General features: G+C 39.8%; 1 protein-coding gene across 1 annotated transcript in view; it reads left to right on the forward strand.

The window, feature by feature from the left end:
- LOC108745400 (formin-like protein 14) overlaps window positions 1-21,320 on the forward strand; it is a 33,548-nt gene extending 12,228 nt beyond the window's left edge. Inside the window, exon 2 of the mRNA XM_018481538.1 lies at window positions 21,139-21,320. Within this exon, the coding sequence (XP_018337040.1) occupies window positions 21,139-21,320 (182 nt within the window). The remainder of the gene's footprint in view (window positions 1-21,138) is intronic.
- The last annotated feature ends 944 nt before the right edge of the window (window positions 21,321-22,264 follow it).

A 22,264-nucleotide genomic window follows, 5' to 3' on the forward strand; every position in this document is an offset into this window, starting at 1 on the left:
TCCAATACTTATAGCGACTTTAAACATTTGAGGATGCTTATGTCTTTATTTAACAACTCTCTCCTAAAACATTTTAAATCATTTTGCTATAAATACTGATTGGGATTTACAAAGATGTCAAAATTTGCTTACGGCGCGTATTTATAGCATTTGCCATGCATACGTGTGATAAACAATCGGACATACGCAACAAGCACGCAATTGCGTGTCAATTTCCTTCAACATTATGAAGAAATTTTGTTACTATACAATTGGCAATATCTTTTGCCGATAAAAAACGCATTATCGTTTCCTGTGTACAAAACGCAAAACGTCCTCTTTATATTGTCCAAGAATTACGACTTTATAAATAATCAATCAACGTCAATGCCGATCGATGTTAAATTGGGAAAAATGTACAAATGCTCAATATTACGTTATAAGACTTATTGGATTTTAATTATTCTTTACTAAATCAAGGATATCAATTGCATATGTATTTATTTTAATAGCTCAGAAGCAACACATAATTGATTAATTATGAATATAGGCACAAATAGGTATATTAATCTATGAATCAATTACACGCTTATTTTAATTATTATGAAAAGTCTTAAAGCTAAGAATGCGTTATTTCAATTAAAGTATGTATGCTTTGAACATAAGATTTCGTTTCCACGCAGTAAATGATAAGCAAAACTAAAGCGGCCGTTCTTGCATCAACGTAGTAGTTCTCATGCCGTCTGTTCTACTTTATTGTGCAACGCGAACGTTGTAATTTTGCCTAATTACCGCCGCAAGAAGTAATTTGCTATAAACGCTTCTGAGGATTAATTAAGACATTTCTTAAGAGATCGCGTTTAAGTTCCATATGTATTATTGTATGACGGAAATATAATTCATTAGCTGAACGTATTCGCGAATGTAATACGTTATTATATGCTCTACAATTATGTATGTGAGATCGAATGGTACCGTTTCGACAATTTTATCAATTCGAAGTTTTGATTTGACCTTACGTTAACAAAAGAAATTTTTTATAATATAACTTATACTTATAACACAAAAGATATATTATCGGAATATAATAGTTTTAACAATGTAATTGAACATTTTATTTATGTTTCTAAATAATTTGCATTACAATTTTGTTAGCTCACAAACTTATTTGAAGATGTTGCGTTCAAAAATCGATCCGAACTGTCTGGAAATAATTCGCAAAGGGGTTCATAGAGTCGCCTAGCCGGTTCGTTCGAGTCACCAACAGTCTATGGGAAAGAGCAGTTACTATTAATAAACATAGGCAGAATTGTTATTCGACGATTTTATATTTGCATACGACGAATCAGGCTCTGGCCCTTCATTGCCCCAGAAAATAGCAGGAACACCGCGCCCAATCGGCGACTTATTCGCCGATTGTCATTAAGATTTCTCGTCATGGACGTAATGCTGAGTTTCATCTCCCTGCATAATTAATAAGATTACTTTGCATACGTGTACGTATGAGTTAGCGTTTGAGATAATCCGTTGTAGAAAATTATACCATATGAAAAAACAAATTATGTGTATAGCAAATATACGTCTATATCTCTGAGAAAACTTTTTAATTGAAAATTTATTAAAATTCTAGTTGAAGTCACTGTAATTCTGGTTGATACATTTTTTGGTAAAATTTATTAGAATTCTCATTTTTATCAGAATAATTATATCAATCAGAATTCTTGTTATCTCAATTAGAATTCTGGTAACCAGAAAATTCTGATTCGTCCATTTTCCACCAGGATTACTATTTGATCCAATCAGTCCATTTTTCTCAGTAATAACAAATGTTTCACGTTACAAATATATGTATTGATATTATATCTTCCGACAACATATTTCTATTATGAAAGATATTTTGTAAAATTTATTATTGCAGCCATGATTATAAGAGTAATCAGTGATTCATACATATCTTAAAATTCTAATATATATCATTATGTAATAAATTTGTTAGCGTAACTTTGTGAATGTGTTATATCTCAAGTTGCAATCTCAAGTTCCGCCATAAGACATTTAAACGTAAAACGCGACTAATATCTTAAAACGATCGCTATCAGCGATGGTTATGCAACGACGAATATGACATGCAACGCATAAGGACAACTCTGTAGACGTTGCGCCATCGGCGGGACGCGTCTTTCCGATCAGGTATTATCAAACTGCCGAGTAGTACATGTATTTGTATCGCGTCGCGATGTATTCCCCAAACAACGAGTGCCGGCGGTAAACGATCACATTGCGCAACGTAAAATAATTACGGTGCAAACAACACGTTTGGCCCGACTTGATATGCGTTATACAATCGTTATACAATGCTATACGCGAAGAACACAAATGAATGATTTGATCGGAGCGCAACGCGGCGCTACATCTGCTCTCGTCTCTCTTTCTCTCTCCCCTCCCCTCCCCCTCTCTCTCCTTCTTTAAATAGCGATACCTATCTATCTATCTCTCTCGTCGGTGACGCGAAAATGTGCATCGTATGCACATCGACTCGACGACGCGGACAATTGCATCCCTTCTAGAAGCCATTCGTGATGAAAGTCCACCATGGCGCGACGTCCACGGGGGCAATGGGGTAGTCGGGTGTGGGAGTTACATTCCGGCCGAGATTAATTCGGAGCAAAGAGGAATTTAGCATCTATCTCTCCCGGGCGGCCGGGGTAGCCCCCGCGCACTCCACACTCGCGCGCTACCGTTTTCGAGCAATTATTTCAGCAACATTGCAAAACGATCGCGTTGTGCCTCTATGCCGCCGCCGCCGCCGCCGCCGCCGCCGCGTCGCTGCATCGCTGCACATTGCGTGTCCGAGCGCGGCAACGGATGATGCATCATCGAAAATATCTGTTGCCGTAAACGCTGTAAACAAGCACTGTTATACATTGTTATCGGTATACACATTTTACGTATTGTTTACGACGCTGTGCGGCGGGGATAAAAATATAATTTAACGAATACGTGGCACTTTTTACACATTATTATACGCTGTAACTTACAGCGTTGGACACGTTATCCATACCATATAATCCAGGGTGGTAAGGTGTAAAATTTAAACCGGCTTACAAGCAGTACAGATTTATTGCACCGGATGATCGATATGCAAATGCTATTGCGAAAAAATTCCAGATGCGCGTCCGTTGGGCTTTGGGACTTGCGAGCGATACTCGCTCCTTCTCGCAGTGTTTCTTATCCAAATTGATTTCATACTTGCGAGCACCTGGCGGTTTTTCTAGGCTGTTTCTCTGCCCTTCCCCCCCCCCCTCATCTCTCACCCCTCAGTCGCGATGACATATATTCAGACAGGACACCGTCGAAAACACCGAGAGCGAAACGCGTATAATAAGCTGTTTAATAATCAATGCGCGTGGACCAATAATTACGAATCGCGGAGCGAGTATGCAAAAGAGTTAGAGATCGTTCCAGACTGGTTTCAGACAATAACATCTCCGGTACGATCGTATTATGAGTATAATATACCCTGTGCTCTGGCCCTTGATTTCGATACGCTCTCGATTATGTTGTAATTTCGATATGCTAAGACGACCGTGCCCCTTTCTCACGTTCGCTAAATTTTCTTTTATCTTATTTACCGTTTGCTCGGTGCATCTTCAATTAGTCAACTGTCAACTGCATCAACGCTTTGAGCGACTCTTATTCGATGTCTATTATTACGTTTGTTGTAGACTTGGAAGTTTATAAGTTTAAAGAATATTAACATATCTACTGATCGTACACACACACACGGATAATTAACAGAAATCGTATTTACTTACATCGCGGACATGTAAAAAGTTTTAAAAAAATGATTACTCTATAACTTTACTTTTATTTTTTTTTCCCATAACTCGCGAATTTTTCGAGGCGAAAAAAAAATCTAAGGACCATCAATATTAAATTGACGCGCGAAAACATCTGCGAGCATACACGCCCGGTCGGGAAAACATTAAGAAGCCGGAAACAGCGATCCTGGGAACACACTCGAGGCAATCTGTCAATCCTAGCACCGGTTCAATTCAATGAGATATTCGGATTAATGGCTTGGATCCATCGTGTACGTAAGATTTCCGCGTCCCATCCCGGAACGCAGGAACCCACGGTACAATAGTCCCGATACACAATGAGAGGAAATATCCAAGATATGCAAATATCGGGCGCGTTCCCGATCATCTTCGGCGTGCTGGGCGGAAAAGGGTTCGAAAAAGACGGGGCGCACATGTTCCGAGCATTTGCATACCTCCCGATGCACGATTTGCATACGGAGAAATTTGCATCCCGCGTGCACACTCGCGATGCGAGACGACGTCCCCCGACCGGTCGATCGAAAGAAATTCGGGTATCAGTACATCCTCCTCACCCTCTCGTCTCGTCTTCTCATAGGTATGCATATGACTGTCTATTGAAAGGCTATGGACGAAGGGGCCTGAGAAGGTCCTCGACGCAGAAATAATATATTAAGGGAGCAAAATGGTGCTAATACTTTTGTGCCCGATCTACGGCGTATAATCCCGCTTTTTTCCCTTTGTGGAAATTTTAATGTATTTTCATTCCCGTTGTATTCTACCAATCGCTTCTCAGTTCGAGATTTTCGAGTGGAAGCTCAACATGTCAGGTGCCTGGAACTCTATTGTTAGGTACAACAACTCTGCGATTATATAGAATAACAGAATTGAATACTATCCGCGTGACAAAATTGTTTCTGCATAAAAATGTTTTATCTGACGTAAATTTTACTTTATGCGGTGAAAAATTATTTATTAAAACATCGAGCTTTTATAAATTACGTAGATGACAGCGTGTGCATTTACTGAGAATGTCTAAGGATTACGAGAATACAAACGCATGCTGAATATATCTTTATTTGTTGACGCGTTCTTCAATCGGTGTGAAAAATGAAACGGAACCAATCGCGCTGAATGCACTGTCTAGCAGTCTCTGGGGGAAGAAAGAGGTTTTTCTTAGCTGCCGGAGTGTTTCTACCTGTCACGTTTGTCGCATCCACGAGCCCGCGTCTCACGTTTCCAATTCCAGGACACCCCGTGGACGAGGAAGAGCGCCGGCCTCTGAATGCGTATCGCTTTCCGTACACGACACACGTAACTTCTTTTCCACCGATATACGTGCTTTTCCACGCGCACACAATGGACAATCGTCCATTTTTATACTACCTGCGTTCAACTTTTCTCGATCTTGATTTCTAGGGTTGATCCGGGTCAACGAGCAAAAGTGTCGGTTTCGAAAGTGAAGAAAACATTCCGGCTTTTGCGTTTGGACATTGACTCCGAACATTGGCTAGCGCCGACTTTTTGTCTACCTTTAAACGGTTACATCAAATAATCATGTTTTTCTTTACTTACGCAAACGTCGGGTATTTTTATACAGTGATTAATACTTTTACGCTTCGCGTGTCGAACTGTGAATATTGACCCATACCGACTTTTTTTATCTTTAAACGATCGTTTCAAATAATCACGCTTTTCTTCACTTTCGCAAGCGTGGTGAATTTTTATATATTGTAATAATAATACTTTTATGTTTCGCACGTCTTACAAAATCGCCATTTCGTTCATTTATCAATTTGACAGAATAGTTTATATGAGAAAAATATATTTAAATTGACGAATCGATAATTATTGAATGATGTAATGGGTAATCTGGATTAGATATTATGGCTAAGATTTTCGAAAGTATTGTATTCATTTTCCTAGTTAGCTAGTAATGCTTTTCCGCCCAATGAATCACCGTCTGTATGCTACCTGCACACAATTTTCCTGGATCTTGATTTCCAGAATTGATCCAGGTCAACGAGCAAAGGTGTCAGCCACAAAACTACCTGAAATGCTGTAAGTTTTCCGTTGAAAACCTCCGCCTCGACTTCGACGTGTGCCGCGTAAAGCGATCTTAATCGACTTTTATGGTCTCTTTCTTCGATATTTTCTGGGGCAATGTACCATCACTTACAGACTCACGCTTTGCGCGCAAACATTTCTAATCGTCGTCTAAGCCATTGATCATGAGCTTATGTCTTATTAAATTTTTGTATACATATTAATTTAATGATACATGACAAATCTAACACATTTAAGATAATAACACCGAATGCATTAATGCATGCATTAATGCATGTAATCAATAATATCAATGATATTAATTACTGTTACTGTCTGTTATAAGTAAACTTTTTTTTTTTTTTTTTTTTTTTTTCATATATTAGACGAACTTTACGTTATAAAATATCGTGTACTTGCCACATCACAAAGGCATCGAGTTCACGTCGCGATAGCCAGAAATGTTCCAAGATACATAATCGTAATGCAATGCTAATCCATGCTCATCGATCCACAACCCTTTCTAACGATCGAGAGACAGAGAACCAGGCTCGACCTTGGCGCGGCCCCTCCACCTGGCCCAATAAAGGAGGGGTTATCCCGTGCACACGCTTGTACGCACACAGCTGAGTGCCCGCGCACGCACGCACGCACGCACGCAGACATAGCCCTCTTGTCTTTTTTTTTCTCGCCACGTATGCCGTATGTGTCATACGATCCGCCTTTGCACACAGGAGGTATACCTCTATACGAGGGTTTTTATCGGGCACCAGGAGTCTTTCCCCCCTCTGCCCCTTCCAACTCCCCTACCTACGCGCCTGTCTTCATGTCCGTCTTTGGCTCCCATATGCATTGGCACGTATGTGCCACCCGAGTACGTATATATCTATATATATATATGTATACACGCGTAAATATGGTAATTCACCACCATCGCCGCAGATATGTAAATAAGTTAGATTTGAGTTCTCTGTTGCGGGCCGGAGAGACGCACGAGGAAGTTCGATGGGAACTGTACCGAAGGAAGGAAGGACGGGAGGAGGGAACGCGCGATCAAGAAACGGAAAGAAAGACAGAGAGGGGGGGGGGCAAGAGATAATGCGTAAGCGCCTTAGTAGCCGCACACATGATCCGGGCGACCGGATCCAGATTTATTGGTTCCTCACGCGCTTATACGAGTATAAGATAGGAAGGAGAAGGGGAAAGATAGAGATAGAGAGAAAAATCGAGTTCGGAGGGCCGTTTGGTGTGAACGGAAGCCAGGGATTTTACGATCTTGATTCAGAAGCAACGTACGCACCTCGGTTTCGTCCTTCCACGGGCTATTAATCTGCCTGCGATCCGTAAATGCGCATACAGCAGTGTAGATGAAGAAAACGACGCAGTGCGGACATTTTGCGTCTTCTTTATTAGCAGTTTCTGCTAATAATATCTTTTCGTACTAATTCTTCACCGATTCGTGATAAGACAAGACACATATTGAAACACCTTTGTTTCTTTTCAGAGAGATATATATTATATTATAATATGGCAATTTCTGAAAGAGTTAGTTTGCATTTAAATTTGCGTATCTACAAGTTGACAAAACTCGTATATATTAAATTGACGATAATATTTGAAGGTATAAAAGGAAAATCATGCAGTATTAAATTATGGATCATCTAAGTCACATTGAGAGGGTAATCGGCAATTTCCATTTGAAAAGAAATCTCGAAGTTACAAGAAACGATTCACGTGCGCTATCTTTATATATAACTACCAAAAATAACTCAGTTCTCATCATTTATTTATAAATAGCTAACAAAAAGGAGACCGATTTTTGGATAAGAAAAAAGCTCATTTATTTACAAGTAATATTAAATTTGCGTAAGAAAATGATGACACAATCGTGCTTTTAATTTTATATACATTGTGTTTCGTAAATAATGATACAATCAGAAAGGGAGTGATTTTATAGAAATATATATTTTATCAGAAAGGGAGTGAACAAATAAGTTGAAAATGTAGAATAAAATTTTTTCATGAGGCTTTGTTTTCGAGAAAATCGACTCCAAATATTTGCCCGGAATTTTATTACTTTGTAAATTGAATTTTATTATTTTATAAATTGTTTAAAATGTTGCCCGAAAATGAAGTTTCACGTGAAAAAATTTTATTCTACATTTTTGACTTATTCTTTTTTTTACGTAAAATCACTATTTTTCCAATTGTATTACTATTTACAGCACATCCCGTATATAATAATTTTAATTGTCTAATCCGAGATAACTCTTTTCGTACTTCACAATTGAAACTCGAATTATTTTCGAGCATCGAAAAATTCCGATTCCTAGTGCCAGACACAATCCCTCTAATCTCTAATATATCTCAGTAACGTTCTACGCAATTGTCACGCATTCTTCGAACGTTCGAAGGCTCGAAATCAGCGGGCGCCAAATCGCCGACTGTTTGCAAATAGCCGACAAAGAGAAAATAAATCGCGTTTCGTGCGATTTCGGAAGGCGGAAACCGGTTTTCACGAGTCGCCCTATCGTTGGCACGTACCGTGGCACGCATCAAAGGCAGAGATACGAGAGCGTACGTAAGCTAACTGCAAATTAGCATAAACGTATATATGCCCATCGAGGATAGGGGAGAGAACTTGCCCCCCTGCTCGTTTCCTTCTTTCGGTCACGACTGTTCCGTCGCGGCTATCGAAGAGGAAGGCAAAAAGTAGCGCGCCTCTCATACTGAAGCGATCTATCAAGCTGTGGTAAAAATTCGAAGCGACCCTCGTAGCCGATATACTGACGACAGATAGCATCGACCGGTATACCGGGTAGTGTAACGCAAACGTAAGTAATGAGACTCGGACAAGACGGGAGGAGGAAGGTTTGTGTGCGTCGTTGGGCATTGTGTGCCTGCTGACGGCTACCGTTCTCCACATATATATGTACATATAGCGTATCGTTATTATTACCTTCACGGCACAGTGGTCGCACCCGGCGTACCGCCGTGCGGCAAATAAATTTCACGGCTTCGATTCTTCGCACCGATATATCAGAGATTTCGCGACGCGCTCCAACGCGATCGGTACGCCCGGTTATTCGTGCTCCAGTTCTCGGCCGCGGTCTTCAACGAGGAAGTCTTCGTCGACGCAGAAGGCGAACGTGTGAAAAAAATGTAGGACGAGTGAGATATCGATTCTCCACAAAATATGTAATGTTTTACTTTATTTTTTTTTTAGTAATATGTATTTAACACAAATGTGTTAGGCTTATCTCTCTCTTAATCTCTCTAAAAAGAAAATATCTAATTTTCTATTATATTGTGCTACAAAAATTCTTAATACGTGTTTACGACAATATAGGTTTTTTTCTTTCTCTTTAAAGATCGCGTTGATTCGAGATTGCTTTGAAATAAATAGCTCCATTAGCTTTCCTCATCAATGAGAACTTCCATCGATCCGCAATGCTAATGCGAATCGTATCCTTGGCGCTCAACTCCTACGAAATATACGTTACGAACGGGAGCTATGTACTGAAAGGCGTTCCAGCTGTGCGTGAGCATACGAAAAGTCGATTAAAATCTCATTTTATTCTTCCAAGAGCGCGGGCTTCCCCTCACACCGGGTGGCGCGATTCGATCGATCGGCAGATCGGACCTGCCGATTGCACGACGGACACGAGGTGGGAGCACCTGTTTGCGAGTCTGTCTCGCCCTCACTTTGAAATGGCCTGTATACCTTAACTTACGTGCACGGCTCGTAGGTACATACACACGTCCGTCGCTCGAGTCTGCCGATAGCAGGCGCACCGCGCACGCGGCTACGCTGACGCACTCACACAGACGCACTTTCGTCACGCGTCTCTGAACAATAGCATTAATAGGCCCTGGCGAGTTATTAATTGCCGGTGCCCGCCGGATATGACTGTCTATAGCTTCGTTCGCCGAGCGAACGTTCCTAATATCTAGTGGTATTCCGTCGGTAGGCTTGGGTCTTAAATCAGACGCAGTCTTTTCAACGTATATATTTTACACATACACACACACACACACACACACACACACACACACACGAAGCGTGCGTGCACACACGGATGGAAGATCCATCCGTGTGAGAACGTCGATCCTCGTGCAAACGAACGAGAAAGTACGTCGTAAGAGTATTTACAAAGGTTATGATAACACGTCTCTTTCATTTTTATTCATTTTTTAATCTTGCTAATCTGTCCGGGTCTATTTGACTGTAAATTGAAATTTATTTTCGTACTAGTATTTTATTTGAGAAATTTTTTTTCTGATATTTGATTTCTGATATTTGATAATTATGTTTATTACTATGAGCTGTTTTTTTTTTAATGACATTTTTTATTTTTTTATTTTATTTTCTAGAACTTCTTAATCATATTTACCCAAATAGTATGCATTGTATATTAAATTTGGACAAGCCAGCATGGTTAATAATGTTTAACTGCATATCAAATAAAGTTTTAAAATATAAACAATTTTCTAACACAGCATAACATTAAAAACAATTTATGATATATTTAATAAACTAGATAATGATTAATTAATGATTGATAGATATGTGAGTTGGTTTTGTATGTACACGCGTTATGAGCAGAACAAAAATCTGTTTGAACGAAAAAATGTAACTAACGTAATTGATCCTTCCATAGAGTCTATTAGCGTCATTACGGTACGATGACAGGTGAAAAAAAGCAGGTCGGAGCAAAAATAATTCCTGTACGTTCGCGTTTCGATGAAATGCCCTTAATGGCGTCGCGCGCGATACATCGAATTTTAACGGGCAGTTAAAACTGCTCGTTCCTTGTGTATCTGCGGCTTAGTCGGCGCTTTTATATTGCCGGTACCATCGAAGAATCGAGCGTACCCGAGTCATCTTTATGGTCAATCTACGTACGCAAGCTTCGAGCTCTCGCTAAGTAATTAAGAGCGAGCACCGACTGTCGGGTCTGATTAATAGAGGACGGTGCGAGATAATCGAAAGGAAGTAACGAATGGAAAGAAGCTAAGGTGGCAGGTAACGCGCGTCCCGGTGATGCCATCAAAACCGACACGACTCTTTCATGGCCACTGTATTCGCAGGAAATTGCGCCTATTCGCGATTTATGTTACCCACGGTATGAAAATAATTAAAGAACGATGTTGGCGAGTTATCACTAAAAATGAACATGAAAGTGGTTTAAATTGTCTTTAATATCGTATATTACACTTTGATAAATATACGCGCTTAGATTCTAGCGTTAAGTGTGTATGGATCTCCATACTCTGCATGAATAAATTTGATTTGCGTATACACGTGGAAATGATGTTTCGTATCTCGATTTGACTGCCGCGTACGTGGCAATTTGTGATCATAATTAACGTTTTATAGGCCATATATATATCAAGTATTGAAAGTTATTCGTAATACTTTATACTGCAGGAAATATAATTCTATATGCTGCTCCTAATTTTACAGTTTAAAGATTAAGTGTAAAATAATTTATGTTACATTTTGTTTCTTTATCTCAAAAGTGGTACAACTAAAAAAATGTTATTTTTGACTTATTATGAATTAGATAAAGATAACTCTATCTGTAGCACTTGTGTTATTTTTAAGATTTTCAAAGTGACTATAATACTTTTTCAAAAGAAGGATGAGTTGTGAAACAAAAATGACAAAAACGACATTTGATTATGTTTCTAAGGCTGTATTCTTCTTCCTTATATTATTTAATTAATTAATGTCAGTTAAATTGAAATATAATTTTTTCTTTAGAAAAAAATTTAAGAAAAATTTAATTTTTGAGTTGTATTACTTTTAAAATAAAGAAACGATATATCTTTTAATGAATGAAGAAACAAGTAAATATTTTTCTCTTACCTTGAACGCATTTTAAAATGTAGATACAACAGAAAGAGAGAGAGAGAGAGAGAGAGAGAGAGAGAGAGAGAGAGAGAGGGAGAGAGAGAAAGGAAATACCCACATTTTTCCCACAATTGAAATGAATTCAAGTATGTACCATGTAAATGATCCATTAGCTTCCGGTGATGGAACAAAATACAAGAATTATTGATATTTTGTTCGTAGCCACTCACGCGTGTCTAATGACCGCGTTTGACGATAATTCGATTTTCAAGAAGGGACTTGTGGCGTGTGTGTGTTGCGTTGGGCCCTTTCGCTCTCTTAAGGCTGACATCGTCGAATGACAGTTTGATGAACGGACAGGAAGGGACTGGAAGGCCCACCTGGCTCCGTAGACAATTAGGATCGGGGGCTGCAAGGTGACTCTCCTCTGGCAGAGCGCGACGACTCACGTGAACGCGTTGTGTTTTCATCTAAACATCAAACTCGAGACTTTGCCGCGGTATAATGACTCGATGGTGAATTTAATCCATGCGATTAACTATCATGGTACGTTAAGTGTGAATTATAAATTCATCGAAATTTTCATCCTAATTGGTTCCACGGTGCTTGTATAACATATTCTATAACGGCCTTGAGAATTAAGTAATTATTACTGTAGATTTATACTTTATAAAATCATAATTGCGAGGAGCTGTACAATGTATAATGATAAAATATCAATGAGATAGGCGCAAAGTGTAATTATTTCTTGGAAATTTCACATAAATTATGAATAATACGTCAATAACACATAATTAATTGATCCGATATAACTCAACGCATATGTGTGAATGCGAATTAATTTTTAAAATAAATGTAATAAAATTCTACTATTTTTTTAAATAATATTAACATAGTTTATAATTTATTATCTAATAAATCTAATTCTATAAATAATTTAAATTGAATTAAATAATGTTAGCATACATAAGTTGCACTATATTTTTACGAAATAAATATAGAATTTTATCTGTTAAAAAAATCATCGTAATCACCTCTTAAGTCGATTGCAACGCAAATGTCCGCAATTGCATTGGAGAAGAGTTTAATGGAAAATTACGAAATACACAGATCTGCGTACGTATTTAACGTATGCATGTAGCAAGCAGCAGTCGAATTCGCGTGAAATGATGCACGGTGAACCGTGAATCACTTCCTACGTCGAAGTCGATGCCTGGTTGATAGTCGGCGATACCTCGTCAGGTTGAAACAGTGGAGTTAATGAGATGTGCACTAGGAACGAGGCATACGTATGGGTGTAGTGAATCTTTCTCTCTCTCTCTCTCTCCTCCTTCACCCCTCCCTTTCTCACTGTCTCTCTCTCTCTCTCTCTCTCTCTCTCTCTCTCTCTCTCTCTCTCCCCTCTCTTTCTCTCACGCCAGTAAAGGTGTGTCGGTGCTTGGCGGCAGTTGAGTTAGTGAGCCGGTGGTGTAGAAGCGAACGGAGGAGGGGAGGGGAAAATGCGAGGGGGGTTCCGACGTATTGTAATTGCGGCCTGGCAAGCAGCTGAGTCCTCCACGCGTGGACGATCTTGGTCGCTGGTCCGAAACGGCGAGTGATTCTAATCACTGTTCCTGGCAATTCTTACGCACTCCGCGTCTTGGTCGGCGGCAAACACTTTGCAAAGCCGCTGAAGTTACGCGAGACTTTCTCTATTTCCATTAACGCAGGGGCTACGAAGGTTTAATGGACCGCCGATGAATTATGTCTGATTATATTCGGAGACTCGAGTGTACGTTCATCAGTCGAACTTTATTTGTCGAACAAGCAATGACAAATTTCTTAATGCAAAGATATTACTATTTGCTATTATTTTCATGTAGTTTTGATATTAGGTATATAATTTTCAGGTATTTATGTTCATGTAGTTTAGATGTTAGGTATATAATTTTCGTATTAATTAGGACGAATTTTCAGTCTGTTTTGGAAAACGATTGATCGCTGCAAACGATTGATATCTGCATTGCTTTCAAGTGATTAAGGAAGTAGACTGCTTTATTCGACATTCACGTAGACATTGTATGTACAGATATGCCACGTGAAACATTTTCAGTGCTTGAAACGTTGGGGCGAGTATAACAAAGTGAAAAGATCACCGATTGAAGATCCACACTAGTCTGTTTTGAGATCTATCCAACCGCGGATGTCTATGAACATATACGATATGTGTTTGATACCGTGTTGCTTTCCTGTTATTATTGCAGCTTTCTATCTTATATCCATGCACTAAACGGCCAATGTACGTCTGTTCAGTCCGATCCCGAGAATAGATACAATGCTTCTCTTTTTTTTTTTTATTTCCTATTTATTCCCTTCTTCGACAACGTTGCGGTAGATCGAGGTACTACGGCCGTGACATCGATTTTGAGCTGGAAAGTTCTCGGCAACTGTCAGACTTCACGGTTGCGATGAATAATGCGGCGGCACTTTCCTCTGCACCCGTTATATATTTCATTATAAAAAGATACTTGAGAGAGACGTTTAACGCTCACAAGCGCTCGAAAATCATATTATAAAAAATTGTGATAGTTGCCTTGATAGTTGTAAATAAAATTGTAGCACTGAAATTATCTTAGTAATTAAAATTCTTTCGTTTGTATTATATTAGTACAATAATAAAGGGCTTTAAATAATAACAATTATAATGATACAAGTTTACAGGGTATCAAAGAGCCAACCGCAGAACTTGTTGCGTGAAATTATTTTATATATCTTAATAATAATGACATTTCGGCTGCTTGATCGAGTCCTATTCAGAAATAAATAATAAATATAATTACAGATATGACTGCATCTTATTAAATTATCTGCAATTATATTTATTGGATTTCTGAAGAGGGCTCGATCAAGCAGCCGAAACATGTCATTATCATTAAGATATATAAAAGAATTTTACGCAACACATTCTGTGGTTGATTCTTTAATACCCTGTAAACTTATATTATTGTACATTTGTTTATATCATAATTCGAGATACCACGAACCTTGGAGATGTGTACTGACCCATAACACAATAAGATAATATACGCTGAGAGGGATTACAATATCAGTTCGGTATATCGAAGTTGTTTCACCGTAAAAAGCGTGATGAGAACGCACGATAATAAATATTTAGTAGTGTTATTAAGTAATCAATCGGGAGCGGACAGTATACGCAGTTTACAACAGCCTAACGAACTTGTTCGTTATCATAATTTAATCGCATAAAGTAATTCCAAAGGAATCGTTCAATATATTAATTTCTGGTAAATTTTATCAATGTATAAAAGGAAGATAGTCTATTCTCTCGTTAGCTACTCAGCTCGCCGTTCGCAAATTAATTCCATCATCCGACAACGCCCAATTAAGGCATATGAAGCGTGAAGATAGCAATCGTCTTCCTTCAGAAGCTACTTTGCATAAACGAAGAAATGTGTGTGCGCCTAAGCTACTCACGCATTGTTCTCTGTGTACATGACGTAAGAACGATTATCATATTTACAGTCAAAAAAATGTGCTCAAGGAATATTCACAATATATATTTAAGCAATAGACTAAATCGAATTTCCGCTGAAAATAAAAAAAAAATGTTTAGATGTTGATTAACAACTGTCATCAATTTATTGTTTTTGCAAAATGATCTATAATATAAAACCGAAAATTTTATAAAAAATTTTTTTATCATTGATTGACGAAATGTTCATACAAAAATTTGAAAATGACCTATTTGGGTTTTAAATTATATAGTATCTATTCATAAGAGGTAGTATCTATTCTCTGACCTCCTTCAATCACATTCAGAAAACGGAAATTTCTGTCGGATATCAGTAACAGATGGTTCGATGTTTTCCACGAACCAGAGCGATACTTCGAACACGAAGCGCTATTGTTTCCTCTCGAAATATCATTTGTTCTACGCAACGACTAAGGAAACAATGGCCGGAACGCCCGCAGGTTGTTGACTCGATTGTCACCGGCTTCATTTTTTTTTTCTCTTTCTCACTTCTTCCTCCGCTCGCTAAGGTGAGCAGGTACAACGGCAATTTTAGAAACGGTATTAGCTTAATCGTTATCATATGTATCGCAAACGATAATGATGTTAACACCTCAGACATCTCGAATTATTGCTTACAGTGTTGAGGTTCGTAATAGAAACACAATCGATAAACAAGATCACCTAAAAAACAAGTACTACGATGTACAAAATCATAATCTTTGTAGTTTGTTACTGAGCGATGATGAAATTAACAAGTACTGCAAATATGTCAAGCAAAACTAATTGGGTAATTTGCATATAATTATAGCCATTCGTCGAGATAGTACATAATGCAGTTTTTAATGCGGAACGGGCAACCTGTAAAACGGTCAATTTTCTGTTATAGCACAGACCTTCAAATTGTGCTCGATCACTTGATTTCATCGTTACTCTGCATCAAGGATACCATTAGTTGATACTTTATTACTTGAAAACACGTGTAACTTGCCCCATTATCATCATCATCAATTAAAACTTCACGTCGCATTCGTTCGATGAATTATTTATTACATTTGCAACCGGTGCTTACCCTTTAATAGCGCGCAATAAAATTTTTTGTCCGGACAATGTTACATCTTCACGAGCAATTTGATTTCATTAAAAGTATGACGATGTCGCAGTAAACATTAAACTTCAATATCAATGATATCACTATGCAATATATCTCTATGATTCTTGTCTTTCTGTCCTGAATCAATATACGATATGAAATATTGGATCACTAGAAATATTATTAATCTCCCAGTAATATCAGTTACCTGTAAACTATTAATACACTCGATGTGCATTCAGTCTATCGATAATTTCAAGTATCTTTTTAGCAGTATAACTTTTATTTGCTATCAAGACATTTTTTGTTTATATATTACGTAAAGAATTTGTAAAAATAATATACATTTTCAACATAAATAATAATTGTAATGTTACTTGCATTTCTGGACAGATCTCATTATGTATATAAAGTTTATATAAATGTAAGAGAGATTTTTCAATATTGAAAGTGAGAAAAATCTTTCATTTTCCAATAAACTCTATAAACATAATAAGATCTATCAAGAAATGCAAGTAACAGTACAATTATTATTCATTTAATTATTATTTATGTCGAAATCATTTATTTTTAAACTCTTTTATATAAACAAAAAATATCTTAATAAAAAATAAAAGTACCGCAGATACTATGGCTATGTTCAGCAGAGAAAGCAGCTTTGCAACTGTTGTAAAATTTTTCAATATGATTGGTTTTTACTTTTGATTTCTTTTAAATCTAAATGTATAAACCAATCATGTTGAAGAATTTTGCAACAGTTGCAAAGTTGCTTTCTCTGCTAAACGCAGCCTGTGGAAAATTCTGAGAAACTGATATTTTTATAAGAAATGATATTTATGGAATACATTTTGTTGTATAATGAATACAAAGTTTCAATATGCTTTTGTAATTCTACTTCTTTTCTTTGGCTATTGTAATGATTGTTCCATGTTCGACTGTCAATACGTGACTTTCATTGTGCGCAAAGCCAATAAATGGTATTTCTTTCCGGTGTTTTTACAATTCTTTACGTTGTGCAATTCTTTGATTGTTTAAATTGCCTTAAATAATAATTGCTTATCGAAGAATAGTGTATGATAACATATTTTTTTTTACAAAGAGAATCAGTGTGAACAACATGTATAATAATTAAATATACTTGACACGAAAACTAATTTTTATTTATGGTGGATGGCGAGATTAATTATGTTAACTATGTACATATAATGTAAAATTCTAATTGAAACATATAAAATGTACATATCTTACATGACATACAGACCGCCAGCATTTAGAAGTAATACAATTTTGTATATACATCTTTTACTTTTAAAATCGGTAGTAAGAAAATTAATTTGTGTTTATTATAATGTAATTTATTTAATTTCAAACAATTGTAACACTAAGAGATAAAAATTTAAAAATAATTTAATTTAAGTAAAATTAATTTTCTATATGACTTCAATTGAAATGGATTATTGAATTTCTTCCATGACTTCTATAAGGTTTGGTCTAGCTATTAAATAATATTGCATTTCTGGATACTCTTGAGTCCTACTACCATTGCAAAAGTGGTTGATACGAAAAAGAGCATCGTAGGCCAATTTCATCCGGGCTGCTTCGGCTGCGCTCTTCGAAACCAATATCGCAATGTTCGCCGCGGAAAGTTCGTCCGGTAATGCCATACAATATCTACTCCAGCTTCCATTACTCCGCTCCAACCGTGCCTTGTAGCTTCCCTCTCCCCTCTAGTTCTAGATAGGCTTCCCCTCCCAACCGTGCGACCGCCGCCACCATCTCTTCCTCCTCGTCCTCTCTACCTCCATGAAGTGCCGTCCACCTCCACCGGGTTTCGCTTCCTCTCTACCTCCGACCTCCGTGGACCTCCATCCGGCAGGCAGGAGGAGAGGATGGAGAGGTGGAATAGCCCCGCGGAGAAGGAGGCTCGGCGAGAAAGGAAGACGGGCAGCGCACTGAAAGTATCCGAGAAAGGAGGATGGATCGCGCATCGGGAATCGGTGAGAAAGAAGGATGGTCGCGCGAGACATCGGGACGGTCGGCACACGGTAGGAAAGAGGAGAGGGGACGAAGGAGACATGCCGAAGAGAAGAGGAGTTCGAGGGGGTTGGCTGCAGGCACCGGCGTGGTCGTCGTCGTTTTCTTCTACGTTGTCGTCGTCGACGTCGTCGTCCTCCTCCACCTCCTCCTCCTCCTCCTGCCCCCTCCCCCTCCTCCACCTTCTTCTCCTCCTTCTACTTCTCCTCGTTCTCCTTCTTCTTGTCGTCGTCGCTTCTCTACCCCTGGCAGGCAGGCTTCTTCCTTTTTTTCTCCTTTTTCCAATTATCGATAAGACGGAGACGGCGCAATACCGCGACGGTGCTCCGAGAAGAGGAGTAGGTAAGCGTTCTCTCTCGACTACTCTTCTCTCATGATATCCACCACTACTGCCGCCGGTACAACACCGCTCTTTCCCTCCCTATAAACGGTACCTCTGCGTCCTCCTTCGCTCTGTTCACCCCTCTCTCGTCTGGTTTGCTCGCGCGATAAAATTGCCTCCTCGGTCTTGTTCGATGCCCTCTTCTTCCTTCTCTTCTTCTTCCTCCACATCTTCGTCTTTCTCTTATTTTCTTCTCTCGTGTTTTTCGCGTAATGCGTGGCATAGCTGAAGGGCCAACAGAACAGGAGGAGAGAGAGAGAGAGAGAGAGAGACAGAGAGGGGGGGGGGTGAGAGAGAGACGAGGAGGAGGGAAAGAGCCGGCGTGCACAGGAGCGCGGGAGGAGCTGGAGGAGACGGTGGAGGAGGTCGAAGCGATTTAACACGATTGGCCGGTAGGAATAAACTGGCAACACGCGCATTGGTTCCATCGGTTCCATTGGCTATCGGGGCTTGTCGCTTTCTCTCGCGCACCGGCGACGTTTCTATCGGACTGACCGACTCCTTCTTGCACCGACGCGACCCGATCGATCTTCTCTTTTGCCACCCCTTTCCGCCATACAACCGGACTAGCTTTGATTTTATGGTAGCACGGTGAATTGTTCGCGGCAATGATCCCAAAGCTGTTCCCAGGCTATTTTTCCGTTTCCACGAACGCGACGTGTGCGCGCACTATTAACGAGCGCGTATATGCGGGACGACGTGAGGATCGGCAATTGGCGCGATTTCTCGGGCCGGCCATTGCATTTCCGGCTTTATTCAGATGAAGTTAATAATTGTTATTGTCGCCGCGGTACATCCGTCGTTCCCCTTCCTTCCTTCAAATCGTTGCGATTCTACGTTCGGCACAATCGTCATTTCGATTTCAAGTACAATTGCGCTGAATATCGCGTTTAAGCGTCAGCCTTTTAAATGATGACGCAAAGCGGCTTTAAAAACCCAATTGAATCAAACTGTTTCCGCGAATTTATAGAAAAAATGTTTTCTCGTTTACATTTTGAATAAATCAACTAGGAATTATTCTCAGAACGTTATTATTATTATTATTATTTTCTTTTGTAATATGAATATGCAGAAATAGCTGTCGTGATTATCATCGCCTTAAAGTTATTCGTGACGTTGTGTTAAACACTGGCAATTTCGACAAATATGATATAGATTGGATATAGGATTGTTGTTTACAACAATCAATTTTGCCGATATGTATCAATCACCCCTAACGATCTCAAGATGAGTAGAGGTCGTCTCGACTGCAAAAAGATTAATCGCTCGAGAGGAAGGTGCGAAAGGACAGGTGTGTCCGAGACCCTCGGGAGAGGCTTACGCCTAGTATCGTATTATTTCGCGACGCAAGATATTACTCCGACCGGCGTTGGCGGGCTTCGGTACGCTCGGCCGGGCGCCATGTTTGATTGCTCGACGTCGTTGATCGCCGTCCGGCAGGAATTATCATAACTCATCCGGGTAATCTAGCCACCGACTGGAAGAAAGCGACACCGTCACGTGGGTGTTATTTACCCGACGCGATGAGGGAACTTTTGAGTCATGGTCATCGTGCGGCTGACTCGTTCGTATATTGGACTTTATGTGTCTCGGCATTAGAGACACGCGAGAAGAAGAAAGAACGAAGCTACGAGGGAATGGACAGGAATAAGTTACAGAGATGAGAGGAGAGAAGGAGAAAGAGGGGAGAAGTTCCACGTGGTGGTACCGAAATTGATTGCTCATGTGATGCCATTGATATTGTGTCTCGCCGCGGTTGAATTTAAGATCCTGCGGGCTTTATAACGTATATAACGAATCCCAGAGTTGGACGCTTCTTCTCACGCTCGAGATAAATTACAGTTATTATAATTCTTCAGATTCGAGATAGTCATTACTCGGGATCGATGATAATGCGCTAATGCACGCGAATGATTACCACAAACGTGCTCCATTCGCGTACGATTTCTACTGCGGGATACTACTAGTACTCCGCGACCGCAAAACTTCCTTCATATGCCGAACACTCTCTACGCCGGCGAGCCACCGCGAGATTTTTTTCCCGGCGGCGTCGTTCCCGACAAAGGTCAGAAAACTCCGCGTAGGTGATTTCGAGGTGGTCCGAGGTCAAGCTTCTTTGACCGCAGAAGCGCGGAGAACTCGGGTATTTTGCTCCGTGAGTCTCAACTTCTCCGTTTTCCGCCTCCTCGCCCCTTCCCATTCACTCGCTTCTGTTTCCCAGCACGACCCGTTTTCGTCCGTCCGTCCGTCCGTCCGTCCGTCTGTTCGCCCGTCCCCTCCGCTTCTCCGGTCCGTCTCGCGGCTGACTCCGGAGGCGTACGCTGGTATTATTTATCTTGTGAATACCAAACACGCGCCGGCGCGGCATTGTATTATAATTTACTTACCGACGTTATAATTACAATTCTGTACAAGTGACCGGTGGCAGGGTGCACCAAGGTCCGTACCTGTTACCATACCGCAACTACCCGCTTCCGCGTAGCGCTTCGTCCCGGTGGGCACCTCCACCACCATCGCCGCCGTCGCCACCGCCGCCGCCACCACCATCGGCTAGAACGCATCGCGCGGAGGCCCTGTTTGCACAGGCCGGGCCATAATATTCAATTCCAATTCATCCAGTATTAACCTTGCTGCGGAATATAATGGGCTACCCGATACCACCGGTGTAACTTTCACGCACCTAACGTGTGTACCGAGTACCAGGAGAATACCGCTGAGTACCAGAGCGAATGCTCGCAGCCTGGAGCGAGCTTATTTGATCATTGTACCTTGGTGATTATATCCGGACGAATGTGCATCCTTTTTGACCCATTGTGTTGCCTTACGGCGCGTTTCGTGTTACTTTACAGGGATTTTCATTCATACGACAAGGTTAACGTAATCTCACTTCTTGAGCGATACTACTGAAACCGAGTGAAATATTTTAAGCCAATTTTATGTTGAATACAAAAAGGACAATTTTGTTGAAGTATTCAAAAAGTATTTAGCTGGATGCAGATTTGAAAATAATTTTGTCGAACGATTATCAAAATAATTATGTAGGATGTTTAAACTGGTTACTAGAATATCAAAACTTTTTACAATATTATCGTTATGCTCCTATGAGCACATCCTATGTGTAATTATCTTGATGGTTCAGCCAATTATTTTCAGATCTGTATTTAATTAAATTTTTACATACTTTAGCAATATCCTGCATTTCCTCCACGTACGTAAAATTGATCAACTTAATTAATCCGGGAGCTGCTTGTCTTCGTAACTAGGAACTTTACCGATTCTTTACTTACCACAATCTTAATCATACTTGCAATAATACGGCTGCAGAGGATTAGAATAATATCGCTGATGTAAACGTAGCTATGTAACGACTCTAACCGCATCTTCGCTATAATTTCATTTGTAATAGCGATGTCGTGTGGCGAACGGTGCTGGCTGAGGAAGTCGTTCTTCGCACCGGTATACGAAGGTCATTTAGAAACGATCGACGAACGATTAGTATCGAAGAAGAAGGGACGAGCGCGCATCTGGCGCACCTGACGGT

Source organism: Trachymyrmex septentrionalis, unplaced genomic scaffold (assembly GCF_001594115.1).
Source record: "Trachymyrmex septentrionalis isolate Tsep2-gDNA-1 unplaced genomic scaffold, Tsep1.0 scaffold14, whole genome shotgun sequence".
NCBI classification, from domain to species: domain Eukaryota; kingdom Metazoa; phylum Arthropoda; class Insecta; order Hymenoptera; family Formicidae; genus Trachymyrmex; species Trachymyrmex septentrionalis.